At 42.3% G+C, this 24,308-nt stretch overlaps 1 protein-coding gene across 3 annotated transcripts in view; it reads right to left on the reverse strand.

Annotated features, from left to right (window-relative positions):
* LOC144682218 (uncharacterized) overlaps window positions 1–24,308 on the reverse strand; it is a 135,927-nt gene that overhangs the window by 12,337 nt on the left and 99,282 nt on the right. Inside the window, exon 5 of one of the 3 annotated variants that reach the window (XM_078544636.1) lies at window positions 18,653–18,998. The exons of the other annotated variants lie outside the window; for them this stretch is intronic. Coding sequence (XP_078400762.1) covers window positions 18,903–18,998 — 96 coding nt within the window. The 3' untranslated portion in view covers window positions 18,653–18,902. Of the gene's footprint in view, window positions 1–18,652; window positions 18,999–24,308 lie in introns of those variants that run through there. 3 annotated transcript variants of the gene reach the window in all.

Below are 24,308 nucleotides of genomic sequence, written 5' to 3' on the forward strand. Positions count from 1 at the left end.
ATAAGAGATAGTGGGTGCTTAAAAGACAACACTGATAAAATATTGTTTGAAAGGACGGCAGTAGCAAAAAGGATGGACAGAATATATAAGCAAATTGTGAGACAATCCGAATTGAGGGAATCCTCAAGATAGAGGAAAACAATGGACAAACATTACAATATCTGAGATAAAGAATGATTTGAATTTGATGAGTACAGGAAAAGCCCCAGGCATAGATGAAGTAACAACAGAACATCTAAAAACCCTTGGAGAAACAGAATTAGAAGTAATAACAGAAATTTGTGATCAAATCTATACCAAAGGATACATCCCAAGTGAATTGAGAAATTCACTATTTGTGATTATCCAAGAAACCTAAAGCAATGGAGTGCAATCAACTTAGAACTATAAGCTTAATGAGTCATCTCGTTAAACGGGTCTTGAAAATCATAACAAAGAACTAACATATTTGAAGCAGAAATGGTGAAAGAGTCTGGATTTACACCTGGAGTAGGAACAAGTGAATATTTAACCTAACAGACACATTGTTGAAGTGTGACATTGACAGTAAAGATGTGCGATTTATCCAGAGCCTATATTGGGACCAAAGATTGAGCATCAGGCTAGATGATGGACAGCGAGGTTTCAAGTCAAGAGAGGAGCACGACAAGGCTGTGTACTGTCGCCAAAATTATTCTATCTGTACACAGAACAAATATTCAAATAATCAGATGTATTTCTAGGGGTTAAAAATTGGAGGCAAGAACATAGTAAATTTGTGGTACACTGACAACACAGCACTACTTTCAGGATCAGAAGAGGCCCTACACAATATCATAGATCAAATAAAATCTAGAAGTTTAGAATATGGATTGAATATGAGCACCAAAAAGACAAAAACAATGGCAGTTCGAAGGAATATATTAGAAGAAACTAGAGTGGAGATTGAAGTGGATGGTGTCACACTGGAACAAGAAGATAAGTTTGCCTATTTAAGACAAATGATAACAGAAGATGACAGATGCAATGTCAGAATTAGAAGAAGGATAGGGATAGTCAGAAGTGTAATTTTGTGAAGATGATGGATGTGTTAACAACGAGAACGCTCAATTTTGTAACAAGAAAAAAACTCTTAAGATGCTACATTCTATCCACTTTTCTGTATACTTCAGAAACCTGGACAATTAATAAAGATCTGTGGAAAAAAATAGAGGCCTTTGAAATATGGAATGCCAAGATGTGTTCAAAATTCCAGATACAAACCATAAGACCGATGAAGGAGTGCTTGAAATTGCAAGAAAAAGAAAACTCTAAAAAGTGAAATCCAGAAAAGCAAATGTCAGTATTTGGCCCATTTGGTCAGAGCTGAAAAATTACAAAGATCTCTTCGAGGGCATAGTGGAGGGCAGCGGGAAAAAAAAGGAGTGACCTAGGCAAAGTTGGATAATGGATACCACAGAATGGTCGAAGACGAGCTACAGTGGGTGTGTAAGGATGGCGCAAGACAAATGAGTGAGACATACCATGACAGCAAATCTCCTGTCAGGCGTAGCTCCAAGCAGCATCAGCAGCATAAATGGAGGTGGTTGTTGTTGTTAGTGTGTATTTATTGGGTTTAGCTATAACATCCATTGACAATCGAAGGTGGGGTGGGGGAGAGTGGGAGGTGCTTTGCTATGATGTGCATGTACTTTTAAGGGTGCATTTCTTAAACTACCGTCAATCATTACATACCTCACCAGGAGATGATGTTAGTCCCATGGTTTGTAGGCAGGCAGCAAACAGTAGGGTAGAAGTCAGACATGCCTCACAGTTTCCCAGTGAACATTATCTATATATAGTCTTACCTTCAAATAAAGAGCCCACATTATTGTTTCACTAATCTGTGTGTTTGGTTAATACATTTATGTTGAACAGAAGAACATAATGGGAGTTGGGGGGGCGCGTGTTTAACTCCTTCCATTTGGTGGAAGGCAGGAAAAATGACTGTTTAGAACTAAGCAACTCTTTTTGCCATGGGGTATGAGTCACCTGGGTGGCTGAGGTGTTTATCTGAGTTAGGTAGATGCCTCATTAACATATGCTAGTTGGGGTCCTGTGCTCAAGTAGGGGCCAAGTAGGGGCCACAGGAAATTTCAATGAGCTACTAGGCTGAATGTCAACCAGCAAAACCTGCCATACACCCAGCAGGTGCTATAGAAGGGTCAGCACTAACTTTTCTTTGTGGGCCAGGAGAAGCAAGAATGTCATCCCTGACTCCTACAAGGATATCATGGGCCTCCGTTGCCTTGGGCAACACCCACTTCCTCTCAAAGACTGGCCTTCACCTGTGTCTTTATATGATAGCCATATCAGGATAGGGGAATCTAGTAAAGTACATGAAGGAACAAGGAACAGTGGGGTATGCTGATTGAGTGAGATGAAGTAGGGTGGGGAAAATGCTCATGTCGGGTATTAGGAGGTGGCAATGGCATAGTGGTATTGTTGCTGGACTAGAAATCCAGAGGCCCAGGGTAATGCTCTGGGGACTCTGGTTTGAATCCTGCCACAGAAGATGGTGGAATTGGAATTCAATAAAAATCTGGAATTAAAAGTCTAATAAGGACCATAAAACCATTGTTGATTGTTGTAAAAACCCATCTGGTTCACTAATGTCCTTTAGGGAAAGGAAATCTGCTGTCCTTACCTGGTCTGGCCTACATATGACTCCAGACCCACAACAGTATGGTTGACTCTTGAATGCCCTCTGAACAAGGGCAATTAGGGATGGTCAATAAATGCTGGCCTAGCCAGTGACACCCACATCCCATAAGTAAAACAAAAAAAGGATCAGAACAGATGATTTGGGCCAAATTGCCTGCTTATGTGCTTTATGCAGTTCTGGGTATCATTAGCAGGGCCAGCATTTACTTCTGAGTTACCCTCGAGAAGGTGATGGTGATGCCTTCTTGAACTGTTGCAGTCCGTGCGGTGTAGGTACACAGCACTCCAGGACTTTGACTAAGCAACACTGAAAGAATGGGGCTATATTTCTAAGTCAGGATGGTGTGTTGAAGGGGAACTTGCGTGCGGTGGTGTTCCCATGTGACTGCTGCCCCTGTCCTTCTAAGGGGTAAAGGTCAAGGGCTTGGAAGGTGCCGTTGAAGGAGGCTTGGCAAATTCTTGCAGTGCACCTTGTAGATGGCACACACTGCAGCCATGTTGCCTTGGTTGTGGAGGGAGTGAATGTTAAAGCAGGACTTGCCAATGATGATTAGCATTATGATTAGCAGCAGCAAAAATTAACTTTGTTCAGGAATACCTAAAATTAAAGATCTCTCAAACGGAGGAGGAAGAGTTAATCTCAATTTTGGTTTGAGGCTACTTTTGTCCTCCTAATTGACATACTATTTCGATTTTTCTAAAAACAATTCACTTCCAGATGTGGTTTCACTGGGAACAGGGTCAAGATGCCCCAAAGTCAAATGATGAGCAATTGGAGAATGGTTTCAGCCCCACCTTTTGGTCCAATTTCAAACAAACGCAGGTCTAAAGTTCATACTTATGGAAATATTGGGATTTTTCCTATTGTTTTAAAGCTCCTTAAAAGTGGAAATATCACTTCATTATTGGCAGGCCAGTTGTTAAGGATCGTTTCACATTGCAGTGAACACTTACCATTCCAATTCAAACTGTGTACAGTCTGCAATATGCTATGTTAGTTCTTAAGCATTTCACTAAAGTGGATTGAAAGCCTATCTGGTACAATCATGACGCATTTTACATTCTCAACCCAGTTCCTCGTGATGGGCCCACTGCACCAAGTTAACTTCAAGTGCCAGATTCACTCAAACAGACCGCAATGACAGATGGTGTGAAAATTAGTAAAATCTCACACTGGAACGATCAGAACTAAAAATGGGGCAATAACGCCAATTTTGTGCATCAAGCAGACATTGAATTGCAGCTGAATAATTTTACATGCCATTACATCTTACAAATTGATGATATTAAACCTTTTTGCTGCATTTTTAAAGGAAGGCATTCACCCTGAAGAGCCGGTCTGAATGGAACCATATGCCCAGTCTGAAGGGTCATTAACAGAAGAGGGATAGAACTTTATTTTGAGGTAATGTCAAACAGACGACCATGAGTTGTGGCAGCCAGTCAACGGAAACAAAGTAAGGAGGGATGTAAAACAGACTTCCAACTCCTTATAGGCTGCTTTACACAATTGCACAAAGTTGAGATCTACCCCGGGGGGGACCTCAGCACTTGTGGGGAATCATTCCCAGATCGAGAAGCTAGGGTCTTGCTTCCGTAAGAAGTGACGATGGCATTGTGGTTCTTGCTGAACTAGCAATCCAGAGACCCAGGGTAATGCTCTAAGGACCTGGGTTCAAATCCTGCCACAACAGATGGTGGTATTTGAATTCAATAAAAATCTGGAATTAAAAAGTCTGATGATGACCATGAAACCATTGTCAATTGTTGTAAAAACCCATCTGGTTCACTAATGTCCTTTAGGGAAGGAAATCTGCTGTCCTTACCTGGCTTGGCCTACATGTGACCCCAGACCCACAGCGATGTGGTTGACTCTTAAAAATACCCTCTGAACTAAGAATGGGTAATAAATGCTAGCCTAGTGAGTGACGAGTGATGCCCACATCCCATGAACAAATTTTAAAAAGAGAAATTGGCAGCCAGTGAGGTGCCCAGCTCATTTACTTTACACCGTTAAAACACTGGTTTCTACTAATAGGTGCTTGTGCAGGACAGTGTTCTGAAAGCCACTCTGTAGGCCCATCTACAGGATCAGCCCCAAGCCTTCTTCCATTTTGAGCTCAATCATTGGGCACTGGGGTCTGACAGGCAGGCCCTTGCATACAACATTCGTATAGTGCAAGAATAATAAGAGCGAGCATTTATTTGCCATGTGCCTGCCAACATATAAGTCAGTGCTTTCCCTCACACAACAGGCTGGTCAACAAAAAATTGAGCGAATGCAATTCCGTTCTTCCCTAAGTTCTTTTCTGCCTCTGTATAACACAGATCCTCCCCGAAAAGAAAATAAATCACCAGGGGTGAGGCCACCTATACATAAAGAACATAAGAAACAGGAACAGAAGTAATTCATAGGGCCACTCACACCCACTCTGCCATTCAGTGCCATGGCTGATCTACTTAAACTCCACTTTCTCATCCTGTCCCCTTTACCTACTCATTAGTTATTGCGACGTGCCAACAATACATTTGATTTATTAATTATATATTAATAGTCCCATCTTCTATTGGAATTAAGGTTATAAGCTAAGAATCTAGTAAGGAGGCTAAAATTATTGGTGGTTGCCCAGGCTGAGCATTTGGTTTTCCACATTAAGAGAAATACTCTGTCTGAAGCTATTGGTTTCTTTGTGAACATGACACAATTCTGGAAGAACAATTGACTTTGTTTAATATATTGTCTAATATATTTGCTGTTGTAAATTTAGTTATATATAAATCTGAGTAGTCATCTTAGCCTGTATATAAAATAGCTCTTACAGTAAAATTTTGCCTCGATAATGCTCCCAGAGTGCCTGAAGACGTTTTACAAAGTTAAAGTTGCTACATAAATGCAAGTTATAGTTGTTGGGCTAGCATGCGATATTTGGAAAAAAAAAGGGACATGTTGAAGCTTCTCATTTTGCACTGTTCAGGACATTCATAAGAATACCAAATCTAAAGGAAACAACAATTTATACTTCATGAGAAGAGAGTGCAGATTGGTTGGCAAGTGAACTCTGGTAGAGGCATTGCCATGGAGAATGCACCAGTTAACTGATGGCTGACAGTTAACTGTCAAGCTTTGTTTAAAGTAAAACCAGGCAGTTTGACTCTGATTGGTAAAGGCATTGCCCTGGGGAATGAACCAGGGCATGGCTGTCACCTATTTTGTTCAGTCGAAACAGGCACAATGAATGTATATGTTCTTTCTTTACATCTGGTATTCTTGCAAATGTCCTGATGAATGCAAGACAAAAACCTTCCACATGTCTCTTTTTTCAGTGACACTCTAGTGCTGTACCACCGAATGACTAAACCAAGGCTATAATTAGTTCTACAGCAGGATTTTAAAAGAACAAAAGGTATCAATTTGAGATCGTAGAGGACGAAGTGCTCTTACAGAAACTGGCAGCAAGCAAATGATGTTGAAAAAAGTCTTGACTGTAACAACATTAGATGCACTTGAGGGAAAAGTCAAATTTGTAAGCATTGGATATTCATGTGCATACATCCTCTGCAACTCAATCACTTCTACATAATGATTAAACAAATGGTGTCAATGATAACTTGCAGTGGCAATGTAATCTCACAATTAATCATTTTTAATGTCTCTACTCAATGAGAAGAACATTAACCTGATCTGCCTCACATGGCAGGCAACATGCACTTCTGTCCTGGAACAGGTCAGACTGAAAATGTCATCAGGATTCAACAAGCCTCATTAGCAATGCTGAGCTTTGTCATTGTAACAATGAAAAATGGGTCCCAACGGCAATTATCACCATTACTTTGTAATTTATCTTCTAAATGTAAATAGAGTTCTGCTACTTTATTAATTGAAGAAGCAATGTTTTCACTAAAATGTATTTGGCAAACTTTTGCAGAGGACAAGAGCCATGCATTATTTTAGACATATGAGCACCTCGATGAATGATGCATTCTAATGTGATTTATATTAAGCACACTGAGCGAAATACGAGAGGATTTGTCATTTATTCTCGTCAGTGTCCCTTTAATGTCATTGAAAAGGCGAGAAGCCTATATGGACCAGCCTACTCTCCCAGGTCAACAACATACAAATTAGGAGCAGGAGTAGGCCACTCGGCCCCTCGAGCCTGCTCCACCATTCAATAAGATCAAGGATGATCTGATTTTAACCTCAACTCTGCTTTCCCACCTACCCTCGATAACCTTTCACCCCCTTGTTAATCAAGAATCTACCTAGCTCTGCCTTAAAGATATTCAAAGACTCTGTTTCCACCGCCTTTTGAGGAAGAGAGTTCCAAATATTCATGACTCTCAAAGAAAAAGTTTTTCCTCATCTCTCAAATGGGCGACCCCCTAATTTTTAAACAGTGACCCCTAGTTCTTGATTCTCCCACAAGAGGAAACATCCTCTCCACATCCACTCTGTCAAGACCCCTTTGGATCTTATATGTTTGAATCAAGTTGCTCTTACTCTTCTAAACTCCAGCAACTACAAGCCTAGCCTGCCCAACCTTCCCTCATAAAACAACCCACCCATTTCAGGTATTAGTCTTGTAAATAATAAAACAGACACAAGACTGATCACCGAACCATGAGGAACAAAGAACTTTCATTATACAGCACCTTTCACAATGTTAGGATGTTCCAAGTGCTTCATAGCCAACAATGTACTTTTGAAGTGTAGCCAATGCTGTAATGTAGCAAATGCAGCAGCCAATTTGCAGACAAAGTCCCACAAATAACAACTGACGTAATAACTAGAAAATCTGTATAGCCAGTTAAACTAACCAAATGAGAGATATATATTGACCAGGACACAAAGAACTCTCTTGCCCTTCTTCAGAATAGTGTCACGGGATATTTTACATCCACCTAAGATAGATGGCTTTCAGTTTAGCATTTCATACAAAAGATAAATCATGGGTTATTTTTTTCTAATTCTCCCAGCAAGGAGCTGTGTCACTAGTGTTTTGCCACAGGGAAAGAGAGAAAAGAGGAAAGGCACATTGCAACACAAAAGAAAGGATGCGGCATTGCAGAGCGCAGAATAAAATCATGAGAATGGTTCCAGGGATAAGGAACCTCAGTTACGTAGAGGGATTGGAGAAGTTGGGACTGTTTTCCTTGGGGAAGAGGGGGTTGAGGGGAGATTTGATAGAGGGATTCAAAATCATGAGGGGTCTGTACAGAGTTGATATGGAGAATCTGTTCCCATTGGTGGAAGGATTGGAAACAGAGGGCACATATTTAAGATAATTGGCAGAAGAAACAATGGCAACGTGAGGAAAAGTTCTCACACAGCAAGTGGTAAGGATCTGGAATGCACTGCCTGAGAGTGTGGTGGAGGCAGGATCAACTGAGGCTTTCAAAAGGGAAATTGGATCATTATCTGAAAAGGAAAAAAAAATTAACGCAGGCTACGGGGAGAAGGCAGAGGGTGGGGGGGGTGGTGGAATGGCACTAGGTGAATTGCTCTTTCAGGGAGACAGCACAGGCACCAGAGGGTCGAGTGGCTGCCTGTTGTACTGTAACCATTGTGATTTTATCAAGCCAGCTCTTCACCCCTTTGCTCACATCCCTTTCCCTGTTTTACATTTTCACCATCTGATGCACCAACTCACCTGAATACACCCGATTAAATATTAAGATATAAGTTATTGCAGTAAGTTTGATACGAATTCCAGCTCCATACAAACTGCGTGTTTGGAATTCATAGACCTGAAACTTGACATGGTCACCGTGACCAAATCGAACTTTGTTTTTTTTTTGCACATTAAACGAGAAGCAGATGGCAAAAATCACAACATGATACAGTGCAGAAGGAGGCCATTCGGCCCATTGTGCCTGTGGTGCAACAGATGAATAAACTGCCTGGCATGTCCCCGTGGCTCCCTGTAGATGTTCAATTAGGTAAAAGGATGCAATCAAACCAGTCCATCAATCTCAGGATCGGAAAATTTGTCAAACACAGCCAGTTTCAGTTCAGGCCTAAATGCGACTCAAATCGCAACACCCTTTTTGGATTAGAAAGCAAATGATGTGTGAGAGACACATGAATTTGAGACTTAATTGTCGACCACCTATGCAAAGAAAGTGTTTCATACCAAATGACCTTCACCTTAAAAAAAGTGTTTATCATCTTAGTGATCCAACCAAATCAAGTCACAGGAAATTGCTTCAAATGTTCCACCACTTAAATGGGTCTAAAAATGGCGTCCTGAATTATCCTGTGCACAAGTCATGTTACTTCAAATCTTTGAGCAGCAACATTCCCACACTTGGGCAATTTAGCACTCCTCTGCAATAACCATGGCTTTTTTTTTTAAATGGGGCTGTAATGGAAGACCACACACAGATTGAACATTTTAAGCCACTCATTTGTAGCAATCACAATAGAATAGGCAGAACTGCTATTTTCAACAAGTTTCTCTTGGGGTGGCGGGGGGCCCTTTAATCTTAATCCACAAGAGTTACAGGAACATTCAACATGAAATAATAACTGGGCATCATCTGCTATTTTGCCCAGATTCAACTGACCAGTGTACATAGATAAACTACAGAAAGGTCCAAGGATTACAACAGAGAACCCTGACTCCGTACACTAAATATGCGCTATGTGCCACCATGTGAATTGCCCTCTTTCTGTGGAGTGGAAAAATATTAATTGAATTGGGACAAAGATTTCAACCAATAAGTGGTTTTACTTACACACAATGAACAGTACAAACAGTTATTATACACTAAAGGTATCTATGAAGTAATAATGATGCAACTGTTGAAACACAGACCATTAAACATTGGTAACTTACTGAAGCCTCAAAAAAAAAAAGACTGACCTTACATGTCAGGCTGACATGGAACTTAATAACAAAAAGCCTCTCAGATCCTGATGTGGCCATCTTTTTATTGGGAACTGCTAATACCAATCTTCGAGATGAAGCCTCTGCCTACCAAGCTCTCAATGCTAGAGGGCACAAGCAAATCAAGGACTCTGCCCTCCTTTGACGTAACTCAAATACTGTCACACTGATAGAGCTTGAAGGCCTTTTCTTTAACGTTTGACTCAAGTTTCTTGTAGTTGGTCGTTACACTGGGCGAATTGAAGACTGATATTTTAAGCAGTGAGACGTCCAACAGCCTAAGGTGCACAGCCTAGCTGACAAGAACCCAAAACATTCAGGGTTGCAGCTCATAGACCTCCTCCCCTCACCAGCCAATTAACTCCATTGTGGGGCCCAAAATAAATATACGCTTGGAAGGTCGCTATAGGCCATTAAGCCCCTCAAACTTGTTCCAGCATTCAATAAGATTATGGCTGATTTACAGCCCAACTCCACCTACCTGGCTTGCCTCCAAATCCTTTGTACCCTTATTGAGCAAATGCTCATCAGTTTCAGATTTAAAATGGAGTTACCATGTACAGCTTTTTTCAGGAGTGATTCCACAATTCTACAACATCTCTCCTGAATGGCCCAGCTCTGATTTTAAGGTTATGTTCTGTTGTTCTGGACCCACTCACTAGTAAAAAAAAAGTCTCCCTCTATTTCCCACCAATTCCTCACAAAATCCTAAAATCCTCAAATCAAATCATCCCCTAACCTATAGCCCAAGGATACAAGTCCTAGTTTATGTAGTCCAACATCAGACACTTGGGAGCCTTGAATCTGCATTACACTCCTTCCAAGGTCAATATACCCTCTTGAGGTGTGATCCTAGACTGTACAGAGTACTCCGGATTTAGTCTAATCAGGGCTTTGTGTAGCTGCAGCAAAAAACCTCACCTTTATATTCCAGCCTTCTGTCAAAGGCTAACCTTCCAGTAGTCTTTTTGATTATATTTTGTAGCTGACTACAATATTTCAGTGATCAGTATACCATGGAGAGATGGCAGCATAGTGGTTATGTCACTGAACTAGTAACTAGGCATACCCTGGGGATATAGGCTCAAATCCCACTGCTTTTGGTGGAATTTAAGTTCAATTAACTCGTAAAAACTTGCAATTGAAAACCGTAACAGTGAGATTGTCCAGTAACGATTGTCTAAATCTGGTTCACTAATGCCCTTCAGGGAAGGAAATCCACCATCCTTACCCGGCCTGGATGTAACTCCAGACCCACAGCAATATGGTTGACTCTTAACTGCCCTCTGAAATGGCCTACCTACCCAGTTTAATGCCAATTAAGGATAGACAACAAATCCTAGCCTCACCAGAGATGCCCACATCCCTTGATAGAATAAAAAGGCTCCTTGGACTCCCACTGTTAATATGTAATTTTCCTATGTCTGATTATGAGTGTCTGATGACTGATCTATGCTCACTATGCTGATTAGTTAAGCATGGGTACGCACTTAGGAAAAAGTAAGCAAATCTGTAGAAGTTACTTGGAAGAATGAGCTAAAACATGGGCATGGAGTCAACATTTTAAAAACACTTGAATAAAACCCATTACACTAGTGTCATCTTTGTACCTCTATCACTTAAAGAATACTCATTATTGCAAACAAGAATTTGCTTTTATCAATAGCTTCTGTTGAAGAAATACTTCATGTGACCTTGGAAGTTAACCTCTTGGATGTTGATTTTAGCAACACTATACAAATTCAAAATTCAACAGAGGCAAAAAATACCCACATCACTACAATTATAAAAAGGAATCCTCTGCATGTAATAAAATCACTCAATTAAAACCAATGGGAAAATAGAAAACCAAAAACATTAAATTAGAATTAATTTCACTACTTATTTTTATGCAAGTTACAAGGTATATTTACTCAGAGCTGAAATCAGAGGATGAGGTTCATAAATAGGCACCATCCTCATGAAATAATGTGATAAGTTTTTTATTAACCATTTAAGATCTAGAAAGTGATAGTTATGACACAATGTGGAGATCCTAACAGGTAACCAATTAATTAATTAATGGGCATCAATTGTAGACCCGAAGTGCAGCAAATCCATGCATCTAAAACTTTAACATTTCACTCATGTTAAAACCTGATACTTGCTTTAGCAAGTTGCCATGACAAAAAAGGTGAATAATTTATATCACAGAACCTTAATGGCACAAAAGGGGGCCATTTGGCCCATCATGCCTTCACTAGCTTTCCAAAGGAGCATTATGACCTAGTGCCATTGCCCTACCTTTTCCCCGTACCCTTACACATTGTCTCCATTCAAATAATCATCTCATGTCCTCTTGAATGCCTCAATTGAACCTGCCTCTGCCACACATCCAAACAGTGCATCCTAGACCCGAGCAACTCATTGTGTGAAAAAGTTTTTCTCACGTCATACTTGCTTCTTTTGCAAATCATTTTAAACCTGTGCCCTCTCGTTCTTGATCCTTTTATGAGCAGGAGCAGCTTCTCCCTATCTCCCCTGTCCAGCCCCATGATTTTGAGGATCTCTATCAAAAATTCTCTCAGCCGCCTTCTCTCCGAGGAGAACAGTCCCAACCTCTCCAATCTATCCTCATAACAAGTTTCTCATCCCTGGAACCATTCTTGTAAACCTCTTCTGCACTCGCTCCAATGTGTTCAAATACTTTCTATAACTTGGTGCCCAGGACTGTACGCAATACTCCAGCTGAAGTCTGAGTGTCTTATATAAATTCAGCATGACCTCCCTGCTCTTGTACTTTATGCCCCTATTAATAAAGCCCAGGAACTATATGCTTTATTAACTGCTCTCCCCACCCGTCCTCCCATCTTCAATGATCTATGCACATATACACCCAAGTCTTTCTGCTCCTGCAACCCCTTCAAAATTTCACCCCTTATTTTATATTGTCTGTCCATGTTCTTTCTACCAAAGCACATCACCTCACACTTCTCCACATTGAACTTCATCCACCTATCTGCCCACTCCACCAACTTGTCTATGTTCTCTTGAAGTTCCGCACCATAGTCCTCGCAGTTCACAACCAAGCTTTGTATTTCAGTTTTCACCACTGGCATTTATTTCCCAAATTTTATACTTTGCAAAACAGGTCATAGGTATTCTTTTAAAATGTGATGCCAGCGAAAAGCACCATCATCTAAAAGGACAAGGGTACCTCTATTATAAAAGAAAATGCTGCAGGTACTGGAAATCTGGAATAAAAATAGAAAGTGCTGGAAAAAAACTCAACAGGTCTGGCAGTATCTATGGAGAGAGAAACAGAGTTAATGCATCAAGTCCAATATGACTCTTCTTCAGGATCTGTAAGGCTCCTCTAAGTTTCTTTCCAAGTCAAAGACTACTCCGACTTGGACATTTATTGTCATTCCTTGATCACTCCAGGGTCAAAATCCTGAAACTCTTTACCTAACAGCGCTAGTAGCAGATCACTGCTGATTGAATACCTTTTAGCAGAGTTATTCTAGCTGAGAGCATACATGGTGGTACATGGGACCAACTCCATGGATCTTATTGCTATAGTCCTGCCACATCCTTGCAAGCGGAGAGACAGGTATATTTTCATTTTATTGAAACATACAGCAGTAAAGGAGGCCATTTGGCCCATTGTGCCCATTTTTTCTCTTTGAAAGAAGAGTTGTGCTTAGTCCCACAGCCCCGCTTTTTGTCCATTATGAAGGAAGATGGTTGTGGTTGTTGGAGGTCAATCATCTCGGTCCCGGGACATTACAGCAGGAGCTCCTCAGGGTATGTCCCAGGCCGAATTATCTTCAGCTGCTTAATTAGTGACCTTCCCTCCATCATATGGTTAGAAGTGGGGATGTTTGCTGATGATTGTACAATGTTCAGCACCATTCGTGATTCCACAGGTACTGAGCAGTCCTTGTCCATATGCAACACGACCTGGACAATATCCAGGCTTGGGCTGATAAATTATAAGTAATATTCCCGCAACACAAATTTCAGACAATGAACATCGCCAACAAGAGAATCTAATTATCTCCCCCTGACATTCAGTGGCATGACCATCACTGAATCCCCCACTAACATCCTGGGGTTACCATTGACCAGAAACTGAACTGTGCCAGCCATATAAATACTGTGGCTACAAGAGCAGGGCAGAGGCTGGGAATTTTGTGGAGGGTAACTCACCTCCTGGCTCCACAAAGCCTGTCCAATATCTACAAGGCACAAGTCAGGAGTGTGATGGAATACTCTCCACTTGCCTGGATGAGTGCAGCTCCCACAACACTCAAGAAGCTTGACACCATCCAGGGCAAAGCAGCCTGCTTGATTGTTTAAGGTGGCAGTTGGGGTGCCATTCACCCCCTCCACCACTGATGCACAGTGGCAGTGTGTACCTTCTACAAGATGCACTGCAGTAACTCACCAAGGCTCCTTCGACAGCATATTCCAAACCCATGACCTCTACCACCTAGAAGGTCAAGGGCAGCGGACACATGGGAACACCACCTGGAAGTTCCCCGACAAGCCACTCGCTATCCTGACTTGGAACTATATCACCATTCCTTCACTGTCTCTGGGTCAAAATTGGAACTTCATCCCTAACGCACTATGGGTGTACATACACTTTATGGACTACGTTGGTTCAAGGAGGCAGCTCACCATCATCTTCTCAAGGGCAATTATGGATTAGTGATAAATGGCAATGCCCATCCCATGAATGAATATAAAATAAAAAATCTTTCCTGGTGCCCAGAATTGCCTGCAATACATTAGCTGAGGCCTAATCAGTGCTTTGGAAAATTCTAATGATTCTAGTGACCAAGTAGCTCAAATACTGTTTTAAACACTTTACCCTATCACCATTGAAGATATGTGCATTTGAACACCAAAGTCTATGTTCATCTACACTTTCAAAATTGTGCCAATTATTTTTGTATTTCTATATTATTCCTCCCAAAATGCATCACTTCAAACTGCTATCCACTGAACTCCATCTGCCATGCTTCTGCCCATTTCACCACCCTGCTTACATCATTGAAGTTTATAAATATTATCAACATGTACTACTTTACCAAGATTTGTTTCATCTGCAATCTTTATAATGTCAGTTCCTACACTTGAGTCTAGGTCATTTATAATAATTGCAAAGAGCAATTGCAAGGTGGAGGCAGTGGTTTTGTTGCTGGACTGGTATTCCAGAGACCCAGGGTAATGCTCTGGGGACATGGGTTCAAATCCCACCACGGCAGATAGTGGAATTTGAATTCAATTTAAAAAACTTGGAATTAAAAGTCTAATGACGACTATGAAAACCATTGTCGTTTGTCATAAAAGTTCACTAACGTCTCTTATGGAAGGAAATCTGCCGTCCTTACCTGGTCAGGCCTACATGTGACTCCAGACCCATAGCAATGTGGTTGGCTCTTAAAATGCTCCCTGAACAAGGGAAATTAGGGATGGGCAATAAATACCGGCCTAGCCAGCGATGCCCACATCCCATGAATGAATAATAAAAAAATGAACCCAAAGGAAAACCGTTGCAAAGCACCTTCAAGTCTGAAGATTTTCTATCCACTACCACCTTTTGCTTCTCGTCACAGTGCCAATGTTTTAATCCATCCTGCCACTTACTGCTGAATGGCATGGACTATCATCTTCATCAGTCTCCCATGTGGCACTTTGTTGAATACCTTCCCAAAGTCCCAAAATTATTTGGAGAATTAATTTTCTCATGACCTAGTTTCACTCCAGTGTTGGGTTTCTAATCACAACAAAATACTGGAAAACCATATGTATATGTGCACACAATCATGTGAGTGGGTGGTCTGAGAGAAGTCACAGTGGATGACTAAAGGCTCAGTCAACTAGATTTGAAGTATCTTTTGAGGATGAAGATGGAATTATGAAGGGGCTCAGAGTAGACATGGAGATGTTTCCTCCTGTGCAGGAGACCAACACTTGGGGCCATAATTAGAAAGTAGTCACTAATAAATCCAATAGGGGGATTCAGAAGAAACTTTTTTCATCCCGAGAGCAATTTGAATGTGGAAAATTCTATCACATGAAGCAGTTGAGATGAATAACATAAGTGCATTCAAAGTAAGGATAGATAAATATAAGGGAGAAAGGAACAGAAGAATCTATGTTTAAATAGACTGAGATAAAGCAAGGTAGGAAGTGGCTCATCTGGAGCATAAAACTAACCTTGGCCAGTTGGGTAAAATGGCCTGCTTCTGTGCTGAAATTTCTAGGGCCAGGATTTTAGAGTCAGCATGTGGGGGCGGGCCCAACATGCCGGCAAGTAAAATGACGCGCGATGACATTGGGCGTGCATCCCGACGTCATCGCGCTCTTTCATTTGGCAGGCACGCACTGGAGTCAGCTGCGCACCCACCGATAATTGATGGGTCTATTAAGGCCATTAACAAAGTAATTAATGTCAAGTTTACTCTGCCCGTCCAACCTTACGGTTGGCGGGCAGGCGAAAAGGCCAGGCAGCCTTTAGGTTTTTTTAGGAAACCTCATCCACGAGCGGGATGAGGTTTCCTAAAGCTTTTACTACTTAAATAAAAAGTTCCTATGAAAAATAAAAACATGTCTCATCTCACGTGACACAGTCACATGAGGGGTATGTTTCATTAAACTTTTAATGTCTTAAAAACATTTTTTAAAAAATCGCTTCAATCTCCCTGAGGCAACTCTGTGCATGTGCGTGAAAGGGCACTGGACCTGACTCTCCCTCCTTCCTCCTCCCCCTGCCCACACACGTAGCGCTCAGCACTACCGCTCGCATATTATACTGGGTGGGCCTTAATTGGCCCGCCCACGTAAAATGGCGGTGCTGAGCCGACTGCCCCGCCCGCCCGACACGGGAAAAATTCAGGCCTAGGTATTTCTACACAATATCAACCCTGTAAACTGGAAGGGAGAGGATAGAAGTGAAAATTATCGTATTAAAATCAGACTTCATAATTCATTCCTGTTGGTAATATAAACGTATTTACTGTGGATGGAATTTTTTTTTTTGATGTTCATGAATGGGTAGTTTTACTAGTGAAGCATGCAGCAAGCACATCGAGAATAGGTCTGCAATATTTAATAGACAGAATCTATTTATTGCAATGGCCTTGGGCAGATATGTCCTGAGACAGATTAGGCCTTTGTCATTCAGCGGTGATGAAACTAGTGTAGCTTATTCAGTAACATAAGGAACCTTTTACTTAATGAAGCATTTATATAACACTTCGTTACTGAGTCACACCATTCGAGTGGCGAGAGACAGAAGACTGGTTTCTGGTCCTCTGTTACCACAGCTCTGGCTCAGGAAAACCTTCTATATAAATGATTAAGTAATTAATTCACATGAGAATTGCAGAGTGTGCTAAGACCAGTAGTATGTTGTACCACTTCTATGCCACTCGTGGCTGCTCTTAAATTTCAACTTCTCCTAAGGTATTTAATGAGGTTTCCTTAATTTCTCTTTACTGTAGAGCAAGCAGACTTAGAGGTGACCTGATAGTGGTCCATATAATAATTAAAGGGCTAGATAGCATGCCAATTGATAGAGTATTCCAGTTTAACAGATTAAGGAGGACACTAGTTCAAACTGTGCAATAGCAGAAATAGATTGAGCCATCAGGAGAGTTTTCTTCCCCAGTATACAATGGAACCATCTGGAATATATTACCAACTGATGTGGTGGATGCGGACTCTGTTTTTGACGAGGAAAGGCATTGCGTCATATCAAAGCTAAGTAAAGAAATTCCTCATCTCTGCCCCAAAAGGGAGACCTCTTATTTTGAAACTGTGCCTCCAATTTCTAGATTTCCCCATGAGGGGAAACATCCTCTCACCATCGACCCTGTTGAGTCCTATCAGAATCTTGTGTTTCAATAAGCTTCTAAACTCCAATGTGTATTTGCCTAGCTAACCTGTTCAACCTTTCCTCATAAGACACTCCCTTCATCCCAGGAATCAACTTGGTGAACCTTCTCTGGAATGCCCTCAATGCAAGTATATCCCTCCCAAATTAAGGTGGCCAAAACTTTACACTACAAGTCGTTAGGACCAAATAATTAATTTAAATGTGGCTGAAACCGCATGATCTTGGGAGAGGAGGGGGGGGTGGGGAAGCCCGAATAGAGTTCAAATCACTCTGTTATAAACAGGTCCTGAAAATGAAGGATCACAAAAATATCTTCCAAGTGGGTAGCTTTGTCCTCGGATCTTCATCTCGACCCTTGGGATTTAAACAGCTGTTTTTGGGCCGGGCATTGATTGCAGCTTCTTCAATGCACACAGGAAGGGGCCTTTCAAGATCTAGGCACCGCCAGCTAGGACAAGAAAATCCTCTCTCTGACTTACGACGGAATTGACAGTCTGCAGGTCGGCTGACCTCAGCTCAGTTGAGCCCATGCATGACTCGGACCCCGTGATCCGCAGCGCGGACTAGAACTGCATCGCTGTCCCTTTATTGGCTTTGCTTGCTATGTTTAGTAGGGTTACCAGAGTGTAATGTGCTGCCATTGTGCATTGAAGCACTGTGAGTTGTTTGTTCTCATTTGAACACTGATCATTAGCCATGTACATCACCGTCCCACTGCTGTCAAGCATAGACTCAGGCACATCGAAGATAAAATCAGTGCGTGGCATGAAGAACATCAATCACAGAGGCTCTGAAAAGGCGACTGGGAACAAAGCCAATGCCAGGGTCACAACGCATGTCTTTAAAAATCAAGGCCAGTGGTTAATTTGTTGAGTAAGAGTTGGGTATACTTCAGATGTCAAAAGGGCTACAGCATAAAGTTCTGAGCATCCCTCCACAAGAGACTCCGATCAGGTTTTTTGGGTAATTGATCAAATGAAAGATAAACCAATTCTTGTTGCCTACAAAGAGGCCAAACTCCTCCATGCTCACCAAAGCATTGGCCATTGGTTGCTTCTTCCTTCAGGATCATTTCCCTAAGATCGATTTGTTCAGTGGTAACTAGGTAACTGGTATATCAATAACTTACTACTGAATGGGCTGGAAGATATCATCATCAGTACTTCAAATGAATAGCAGATTTGACAAGTTGGATGGATGGAGATAAGCTACATTTACTTTTTATGTGCATCAGTGAGTAAAATGAAAAGAAAAAGAACCAGTCTTTAATCAATTCATTATGCATTAGCGTCACATTAGCTTAACAGTGGGAGTTGAAATTAAAATTAGGCAGGCCTCCAACAAAAGCCAAGTTGCAGCTGCAATGTTTATTGAACTGAAGGCAGTTGTTGTGTTAACTCCCGTCGGCCACTTTCTATTCACGCTACTGCCCACAAGAATTATCCAAAACGCATCAAAGCTTGACACAAGGTGTAGCAACGCCAAATGTCAAGCTGTTCCTGTGGCAGTGGGTGCATCAGTTCAATTTCCTTCATCTAAATAGGGAAAGAGGGCAAGAAAAATAAATGTTAACCTGTTATGCAATGAGAATATCCACCTCACGCGGACAACAACTGCTTGTGTTTTATTGTGCCCCTTCACTTAAAGCGTGCTAGAAGAGAGCGAGGCCCAGGTCAAACAAGAAACAGGGAGTGCTCAATGGTGCAAGATCAAAGTAACAGACTTTTAAAGTTGCTTTATAATGAGGGAAAGGAAGCAAGATGAAACAGAGTTGGGAGAGTCGATGAAGCAGCAGCCAACAATGGTGGAGTAGACGGAGCAAGGCGGGGTGAGCCATCTTATAGTGCCAAGATGAGTGGAGGCTGGAGCAGAGCGTGAAGAGGTTTGAAGACATAAATCTTAAATCCACTGGGCAGGGGAAGTCATCAAGAATAGAGCGGATGGGTGTGCAAGAGAGGACTCTGGATGTGAACTTTGGATTAACTGACAAGCTGATGGAGAGACTATTAGAAAAACCAAAAACCTCCAATGAGGGACCATCAACCTGAAATGTTAACTGAGTTTCTCTCTCTACAGATGCTCCCTGAACTGCATTTTCTACATTTCATAGTGGAGAAACCAAAAGGAATTCCCGTGGTACAGTGGATAGTATCCCTACCTCATGGAAATGGAATAGTGGCTGTCCTGGCAATTGGCCAGACCATTGGCTAAGTTACTGACTTTTCTGTCCTGATTTCTTACCAGTGTCACCCAAGTCAGACAAATTGACTACAGGTCTTGAATAAGGTCAAGAAACCTTATTCTATTGCTGCTTCTTGGTCAGCTATCAGAGAGGATGGAAGGGTAGCTCCAGTGGAAGCTCTCCTTCTAATTCCCCTTTCTGTCACGAGGCAGTGACTGGGCACTTCTGAGTAGCACCTTATCAAGACTGGGAGTTCCACATAGATAACTGTACCAGTATTTTCCTGCTGCATCACACTCCATTGAGCTGCTCTGATCCATTGCACTTAGCAAACACCCAACTTAAGACACTTCAGAATTTTTTTTTTAAATGAAAAGGAGTGAATCTCTCTGATCACCATGGCAAGAGATGTCATGACTGGTAAAATGATAACTACTTGATGTTTAATTTGAGTTGGACAGCAACGAGAGAAATGCAAATGTGGGTTCCAGCCCGCTATTCCAGGGCTATGAACAATCACTCACACAGGGTTATGAATCCCTGGAATCTTCAATTCCAGAAGTGCCGGTGAGAAGATTCAAGACTGAGGTTGCCTCGTTTTCAACTTCTTCATGGCCTTACCTCTCCCTATTTCTAATCTTCTTCAGCCCTACAAAGCTCATATCTGTGCTCCTCCAATTCTAGTTTTGAGCTCCCAAATTTTAATCTGTGCATAATTGATGGCTCTGCCTTCAGCTGCCCAGGCCTTAACTTGTGGGATTCCCTCCCTGAACCTCTCTTTCATCCTTTAAGCTGATCCTCAAATTCTGGCTTGTTGATCTGCCCTAACATCCCCTGATGTGACTCAATGTCAAGTTTTGTTAGATAATTGTTCCTGTGAAGTGTCTTGGGACATTTTATGTTAAATGCACTGTATAAATGAAAATTGTTGTTATTGTCAGGTGACAAGGGAATCAAGGGACATGGGGATAGAGTGGGAAAATGCATTTGAGCTAGAAGGTTGACCATGATTGTACTGAACAGCGGAGTAACTGGTGGCCATGTGTCTTGCTCCTGCTCCACCTTTTATGTTCTTAATGTGCATTTGGATATGCTACCCACCCATCAACAAAATGACTTATTATTGAAGAGCACATCAGCTAGTATTAAAGATTATGAAGTAGACTGCATCATAGAACCAACTCAGCTGTAAAGTGGCAATACAAAGATGTCTATATTGGGGAAGCTCAGGGGATGGTATCCAGGATAACTCCTCCTTACTTGTAATAGAAATGAAAATTGGGCAAAGTAATTTGAAGTTTAAGTGATGAATATTTTTACAAAAAAAGAACACCTCAACTACTAAGTGGGACAACCTTCATCCGACCACGAATGTTAATGTTCTGGTCTATGGGATGATATTTATCTGCAGTGGTGGGCTCTCATAACATTGCTGCATTCTGGGGTAACCGCTGCTACCTTCAAATTCAAGAAATGCATCGAAGTCCTTGGAGAACAGAATGAAAAATAGCCTCTTGGAATCAAAGGACAGGTCACACCATAGTATGTAATGAATAGACCTTCACCCACAACACCATAACTGTCTTCAGATTGATACATGCTCAAGGGCAAAGCAGTGCAGAATAGCAGACAAGCAAAAGGTCAACCATTAACCACTGCGTGATTTGTTTATGTCATGTTTACATTCATAGCAAGGAGATGATTTTCATTCAGAGAAACGCACACAAGACTAAGCAACCACCAACTGTACTCCTCCAACACTAATAATTTCAAGTTATGAACACAGTTAGGAGGCATGGATTAAAGCCAATCTCAACATTTTAACTCAAGCATTTTACGGATTCTTAGAGCTGGATTGTTTAGAATTACAGAACAGAATCATAAAATGGTTGTAACACAGGAGGCCATTCAGCCTATCAAACATGTGCTGGTTCTCTGCAAGATCAGTTCAGCCAGTTCCACTCCCTCAACCTTTTCCCCTACAACACTGTAAAGCTTTTGCCTTCAAGTGCTTATCCAATTCCCTTTTGAAAGCCACGACTGAATCTGCCTCCACCAGGCTCTCGAGCAGCACATTCCAGATCGAAACCACTAACGGCTTAAAAGATTTTCCTCATGTTGGCATTTGATTCTTTTGCCAAACACCTCAAGACGATATCCTCTAGTTCATGACCCTTCCACCAAGGGGAACAGAGCTTCTCTATAATCTGTTCAGACACCTCGTGATTTTGAACACCTCTACCAAATCGCCTCTCAACCTTGCAAAGGCAATATACTGTAGACACTGGAAATCTGAAAGATTACAGAAGTGCTGAAAATGTGCAGGTCTGGCAGTGCCCATGGAGAGGGAAAGGGCCAATGGATCACAGACCTGAAATTTCATCTGAACTCGTTTCTCTCTCCACAAACGCTGGCAACTCAGTAGTCCCAGCATTTTGATTTCACTCTTTTCAACCTTCTCGGCTCTGAGAACCCTGGCTTTCTCCAATCAATTACATAACTCATCCCTGGAACTATTAATATATTTTCTGCACCCTAAGGGCCTTCACATCCTTCCTGAAGCATAGGACTCAAAATTGGACACAATAGTCCAGTTGAAGCCGAATGGGTGTCCCATAAAAGTTCAACTTAACTTTGCTTACTCTTGAATGCCATGTCTCTAGTTTAAAGCCCAGGATCCTGTGCCCTTTTTCAGCTGCCTTCTCAAACTTGTCCTGCCACCTTCAACAACATGTGCACATATACCCACACCGTACCTGTTCCTGCGCCTTCTTTAGAATTGAACCCTGCAGCCAGAATTTTACGCTTCCCTTACCCCACCCCCAGTGGGCTCTGAGCTGGGGGTGGGGAGCAGGAAATTGCAGAGACTGGATTCCCTCAAGATTTCCTGCCCGCCCTGATCTTAGAGCGATTTCACGCTGGGCGGGCAGGGCCTCAGACAAAAAGCCCGCCCATGCCCCACTCAAGCCTCTTAAGGGCCATTTTAAATTTTAGGCTGGCAGGCAGATGACAGCTCAGTTTGGGAGGGGGTGGGGGTGGGGAGGATTGGAGGCTGGAAATGAAGTGAGTTAGATCTCAGGTGCGAAGGTTGGGGGTGGCGGGGGGAGGTGGGGCAGGAATGTAGTGGTGGGTGGGCACCTCCGTCAGAAGCCCCCTTCTGACTGGGGGCACCCTCCCCTTGAGTGCTGGTGACCTGCGGACCTCCCTCGCCCACCCAGACCTATCCCCCAGGACCCCAACCACCCCCCACCCCCCCTCGTGACTCCAGGCCTTCCCTATCCTCCCCACCTAGACCCCCAACACTTACCTTTACCTCTGGTTCCCAGGACTTAGCCTTAGGAAGCCTCTTCCAGCCATTGCAGCGCTGTTCCTGGTTGGACTGGAGAGCTACCTGCCAATGATTGGCCAGCAGCTCTCCAAGGTGGGACTTCCTCCCAAGGGAGGAGTTGGAATCCCCACCTACTGCCAACCAACATTTGTTAGAGCAAAGAATGGCAGCAAGACTGCGTCAGCGGGGATGTGTTCCTCACTGACTCTTCAGATGGCAGAGGCCAAGCCCCCCCACAATCTTAAACATTCTGGCCTTAATTTTATATTGCTTCCCCTCATTCTTCTTCCAAAATGTATCACGTTGTACTTACTTGCGTGAAATTTTATCCGCCAGGAACTGGGACGTACTCATCATTTTCCTGTAAAGGCAAACAACTAAGGGCATTGGACTTTGCGCTTTGATTGCCAGGCCTATGTACAAATGCGTATTCATCTGCTGCCAGAATTAAGGCCCATCATTGTATCCCTGCTGAGGCTATGGGTGGTATAGCCTTGTCCTCACCAAACAATCCTAGCAATGGGTTATGGTCTGAAATGGTTGTAAAATGGCAGCCCTCTATATACTGGTGATATTTCTTGACACCAAAGACGATTGACATGCCTTTGTTTTCTATTTGCAAGTATTCCTTTTCTGCTGTGGCGAGCACTCTTGATATGTAACCTATTGGCCTATCTGAGCCGTCATCCACCCGATGAGAAAGCACTGCTTCCACTCAGTCGGGAGATGCATCACGTTGTCAGCACCAATTCTTTCGTCTGGCCATAATGCACTAATAGATTGGACGAGTGCAGCAATTGTTTCACCTTTATGAAAGCTTCTTTCTGGGGCGCCTCCCAAGACCAAAGTTGGTTCTTTGAGTAGAGAATGAAGGGGGGCCAGCACTGTAGACAAATTGGGTAAGGACCGCCGATAATAGCTGATCATTCCTAGGAACAATTTGAGCTCTAAGGCTTTCTTTGATACAGGTGCCTCATTTTCTCCTCAACCGGGTGGAGGCCCTGTGAATCTACCCAGTGACCCAAATAGATTACCTCCCTCACTTGGAACGTGCACTTTTTTAAAAAAAAAAAATGTTTCTTGCAAGCTGCAGTGTAAGACTTCGAAGTTTGCCAAACGCTCTTTTCCAGTGAATCCTGCGACCAATACATCGTCTAAATAGACTACAACCTGGGGCAGTCTCTGCAGGAAGCTTTCCATTGTTCTCTGAAAGATGGCACAAGCTGAGGAGACACTGAAAGGCAATCGTGTATATTGATAAAAACCCTTTGTGGATATTAATTAAGACAAATTCCCGGGAAGCATTATGCAACTCTAGTTGTTGATAAGCTTGAC

The sequence above is a fragment of the Cetorhinus maximus genome, chromosome 6 (assembly GCF_964194155.1).
Source record: "Cetorhinus maximus chromosome 6, sCetMax3.hap1.1, whole genome shotgun sequence".
NCBI classification, from domain to species: Eukaryota; Metazoa; Chordata; class Chondrichthyes; order Lamniformes; family Cetorhinidae; genus Cetorhinus; species Cetorhinus maximus.